The sequence below is a fragment of the Sinocyclocheilus anshuiensis genome, unplaced genomic scaffold (assembly GCF_001515605.1).
Source record: "Sinocyclocheilus anshuiensis isolate Anshui unplaced genomic scaffold, SAMN03320099.WGS_v1.1 scaffold238, whole genome shotgun sequence".
Classification (NCBI taxonomy): Eukaryota; Metazoa; Chordata; class Actinopteri; order Cypriniformes; family Cyprinidae; genus Sinocyclocheilus; species Sinocyclocheilus anshuiensis.
The window spans coordinates 2,056,473-2,061,456 of record NW_015547674.1 but is presented as its reverse complement, the minus strand read 5'-3'; the positions used below and the strand labels follow the sequence as shown (position 1 = coordinate 2,061,456).

At 34.1% G+C, this 4,984-nt stretch overlaps 1 protein-coding gene across 1 annotated transcript in view; it reads left to right on the top strand.

The window, feature by feature from the left end:
• The window catches only part of LOC107702919 (iron-sulfur cluster assembly 1 homolog, mitochondrial), a 6,529-nt gene extending 4,654 nt beyond the window's left edge, over positions 1–1,875 (top strand). Inside the window, exons 2-4 of the mRNA XM_016505365.1 lie at positions 513–566; positions 673–778; positions 1,606–1,875. Coding sequence (XP_016360851.1) covers positions 513–566; positions 673–778; positions 1,606–1,754 — 309 coding nt within the window. The 3' untranslated portion in view covers positions 1,755–1,875. The remainder of the gene's footprint in view (positions 1–512; positions 567–672; positions 779–1,605) is intronic.
• Positions 1,876–4,984: the final 3,109 nt, after the last annotated feature.

Below are 4,984 nucleotides of genomic sequence, written 5' to 3'. Positions count from 1 at the left end.
TTGGAGAATAAAATGTTAAAATTTGGTTGAAATAATGTTACATTGTCATTCAGTGTAACACAATATTTATGTAAAAATTCAAACAACATGCTTATTCTGACGTGTACATGTTAAAATATATAAAAGAATAAGAGAGAATATTAAATTTTATTGTGTTTTAAATGAGTAAAAAATTCTTACTGACCAATGGGCAAAACCTAGGATAGTGGCACATTTTAAAAATGTAAAACTACAACTAATTAGTATTTGGAATGAAAGTAATTAGTCTTTTAATATTTCATAAATTGATTTTTGTTGTAAATATGCCTGACAGGTAGGGGAATTTACCGTTAACCATTTAACAGGTTTTTATTGTAGCATTTTTACAGTCTTTTACCGTTAAATTCACGGTCATTTTTTACAGTGTGAGAGTGTTTTATCATAATAATTTTGTCGAACCATTATAATGCCATGCTTCCATTCATTTGTCATAAATAATCACTGAGTGTATTTTCTTCATTCTTTATTCTCAGACGCCTTCAGCCGTGAATAAAGTCAAACAACTTTTACAGAATAAACCAGATCATGTGAGTATTAGTTTTATTATTAGTCATTAACATCTGCAGCCTCAGTGATATATTTTTTTATTCCCGTCTGATTTTTTGAATTCTATATTTACACGTCTTCAAACAGATCGGCCTGAAGGTTGGCGTTCGAACCAGAGGTTGCAATGGCCTCACGTACACACTAGACTATACTAAAGAGAAAGACAAATCAGACGAGGAGGTGTTACAAGATGGTGAGTGATGCAATTACAACATTAAGTGAAGTGAAGTAAATCAGGGAAAAATGTATGATATATTTATTTTTTGCTCAGAAAAACAAAATTGCAATTAAATTAAACGGAAAACATTTTAAAAATTTTTTGGGAAAAACAACAAAGCAGTATTACACTTATTGTTTTTATGCTTAAACCCTTTTTGTCTTTGAGCCATGTACATTGTAGGTACTAATATGAACACTTTAGGGGTAAAAAACGTATAAAAGTGTACTTTTTGAAAAGATACTGATCCAGTGAAAACAATTCCGTTCTCGAACCCGCAACCTTTGGGTTACGAGTCCGACGCTCTAACCATTAGGCCACGACTTCCCCAAACATTACATCTCTAAAGTTTGGAGATTTTTCAATGTTTTTGAAATCTCTTTTGCTCACCAAGGCTGCATTTACTTTATTCAAAATCCAGAAAAAACAGCAATATTGTGAAATATTATTACCATTTAAAATATCTTTTTTTTTCTATAATAATATCTGTTAAACTCTAATTTATTCCTGTGATCAAAGCTGAATTTTCAGCATCATTACTGCAGTCTTCAGTGTCACATGATCCTTCAGAAATCATTCTAATATGCTGATTTGCTGCTCAATGCTGAAAACAGTATTTTTATAGTGTGGAAAGAACAGCTATTATTGTGAGAGAAATCTTTTGTACCATTAAAAATGCCTGTACTGCCGGCTTTGATAATTTTTAAGCATTCTCAAAACTCTTTGAGTAGTGTATATTATGTAAATTGCAGATACGCACACAGACGTGTCATTGATACGATGTTTGTTCTGTGTTTCTCCAGGCGTGAGAGTGTTCATAGAGAAGAAGGCTCAGCTGACGCTGCTCGGCACAGAGATGGATTTCGTCGAAACGAAACTTTCCAGCGAGTTTGTGTTCAACAATCCCAACATCAAAGGGACATGTGGTTGCGGGGAAAGCTTCAACATATGAACCTCGCCACATGCTTGGCTTCATCTAGAGCTCGAGCCCTCCAGGACATCCTATAGAAGCCCGTTTCCGCCACTGAATAAACAATAAAAAAGGTAATTGCGACTTTTTATTTCACAATACTGACTTTCTCAAAATTGCGTGATATAAACTCGCAATTGTGAGTTAAAAAGTCATAATTGTGAGATATAAACTTGCAATTCTGAGAACATATTAGTCTTTTCTCCCCCTCAAAATTGGACTTTAACTCGCAATTGTGTGTTATAAAGTCAGAATTGCGTGTTATAAAGTCAGAATTGCATGTTATAAAGTCAGAATTTCGTGGAAAAAAAAGTCAGAATTTCGTGGAAAAAAAAGTCAGAATAATTCTGAGAACATATTAGTCTTTTCTCCCCCTCAAAATTGGACTTTAACTCGCAATTGTGTGTTATAAAGTCAGAATTGCGTGTTATAGTCAGAATTGCGTGTTATAAAGTCAGAATTGCGTGTTATAAAGTCAGAATTTCGTGGAAAAAAAAGTCAGAATTGCGCGGAAAAAAAAGTCAGAATTGCGCGGAAAAAAAAGTCAGAATTGCGAGTTTATATCACGCAATTCTGATTTTATAACTCGCAATTGTGAGAAAAAGTCAGAATTGCAAGATATAAACTCGCAATTGCGTGTTATAAAGTCAGAATTGTGAGTTTTTCTCGCAATTCTGACTATAACATGCAATTGTGAGTTTATATCACGCAATTCTGACTTTATAACTCGCAATTGAATTTATAACTCGCAATTGAATTTATAACTCGCAATTGTGAAAAAGTCGCAATAACCTTTTTTTAAAAAAAGTTTGTATTCAGTGGCGGAAATGGGCTTCCATAACATCCAGTCCAGATCCTAGATTCAAACATCCATCTTGAAGATTTGTGGGTAATGAGCCAGAGGAAGAGACTGATATTTAGTGGCCTGTTTGGCCATCGTTTCCTGTGTTGCCTCCAGTCACCTCAACAGAAGCCCTGCACACAGATACACTGCTAGAGGATCATTAACCCGTTTAATTTGTTCATTTCATTGCTCGTACACACTTTATTGAGCAGCTTGATGTGTATGCGACTCAGAGGAGGGTTCTAGTTACACTCCATGTTAAATAGTTTTGGTCTCTTCTCAGAAGGTTGTGTATCGTCCGGCTGCTCTGATATGCGTTCATATTTGATAATCCAGTGAATGTGTTGTGAGGATTATCCTGATGAGCCGGACCTGCTGGATGTCGTAACACGTCCTCTTTACAGCAATCTGCAGTTGCTTCCTCCTTTTTATTTTGTGCACGTTTGGTGCAAATCTGTAACCATCTACATACTATTAAAAGATTTCCCTGATGTTAAGTGATTGATTGTTAATTTTGCACTTTCCGCATGCCACTTTTTGTCATTTGCCCCACAATGTAATAACGTGCAGCACAGGAACTGATGCCAAGTTTTGAAATGCAATTGTCTGATATATACATAAGTGTAAAACCCTTCGACTGTCTTTTAACGCACAAATAAACTTCCATTCTACTCAAGTACGCTGGTTCTTGAATTCATGCCTTTATTGTCCTGATTGTGGCGCTGTTTTCTAATGACCCATTGCATCTCAACATTACAGTCCATTTTTTTGACTAAATATGATTATTGACTGTCTATTTTAATCCTTAATTCCAAAAATCTATTTTATTTCATTTTTATGCCACAGAAATTATTATATACAGAATGTATTGATTTCCAAATCATTGATCACAAATGAATTTGCAGTGGGGGGAAAAAACACAGTCGTAGTGTTGTCATAGTGTTTTAATATAACCGTGTCGTTAACCAGACACATAAAACAATGATGTTTGTATTTCTAATAAGGCTCATAGATCAGTCTGCACCATCTGTTTTCTTTATATCTTAACTGCAGCTTTGATGATAATTTACAAGGCCAGCTGCCACAATATACAAGAACTCTGCCTCTCTACTGACTCCCACAGATAGATATATATTAATATGTGAAGGGAGCTGGTAAGATTTAGTTCTTGTTGCTGGACTATTCTGTCTGAATACGGTGCAGATGGGAAAGACTCGGCTTTGCTCCTGTTTTCTCTTGGTTTCCTCACAGCTGCAGTAGTTCTTGGTCTCTTATCTCTTTCTGTCTTCCTATATCACACAGGTGTTCATCCGTCATGCCTGGATTTTGCTTTTGCTTGCCTTGTGTCTTCAGAAGAGTCTTGTGTTTTTATTTGTTTTTCATTGTCACAGATCTGAATAACTGGTCTACAGCTGGTCCAGTATCCATAAATAAATAAAGAGCGAGTCATTCAAATGATTTAAACTCATATGTTCAAAAACTCTCAAGTTTGATTTCACCCTTCAACTGATGCTTTGCTTTTGTAAATAAGCGAACTTGATTGTTGAGTCACTTCAAACTGTCTGACCATCAGAATGGGACTCCTTGAATAAATATGCATTAATAAGACGGAAGACAAACAAATCTGTTATCCTTGGATCTGTGCCCTCCCTTACAAATATTAGCCATGGTTTTATTATAGCAAAAGTGTAGTAACCATTTTTTAGATTGACTAACATCTGTATGACCACAGTTTTACTACACATACCATGGTTAAACTATGGTTAGTGTAGCAAAACCATGGTAAATCACCTTGATTTAACTACAACCATGATTTTTTGTGGTTTTATTTGTAGTAAAACCATGCTCTTGCTATCTGAATTAGTGATTGAAACAATAAAAACAACTAAAGTGAATATAAATATGAACCACAATAGTTTTTTTTTTAAATAACGATAAATTAAATTTAGATTTAATCCCAACATATTTTCATATAGGGCAGACTTTAATAAAAAAATAATAAAGATTGGATTACATTTTACAAGGAAATACTATTTCAGTCTTTCTACTTCAAAATTTCACATTTAATTCAATGTGTTGCTTGCCATTTCGTTGTAATTATTTGTGAAATTTACTAGCAGTTTCTGAGTGAAAATGAAAAAGTATACCAATACACAAAAAATGCATTTTTTAACCCCAGTCACTTGCATTATTTTTTTTTAGCATAAACAGATTTGATCTGTTTGAAACACAATACTGTCTTAAAATGCTATTGTTTGTGAATACAAATGTTTTTATGGCTTATTCTTTAACTCTTTAAATATTACTGAAGTGCGTTTAAATAGATTGTTTTAAATTACATACACACACACACACTCACACACACACA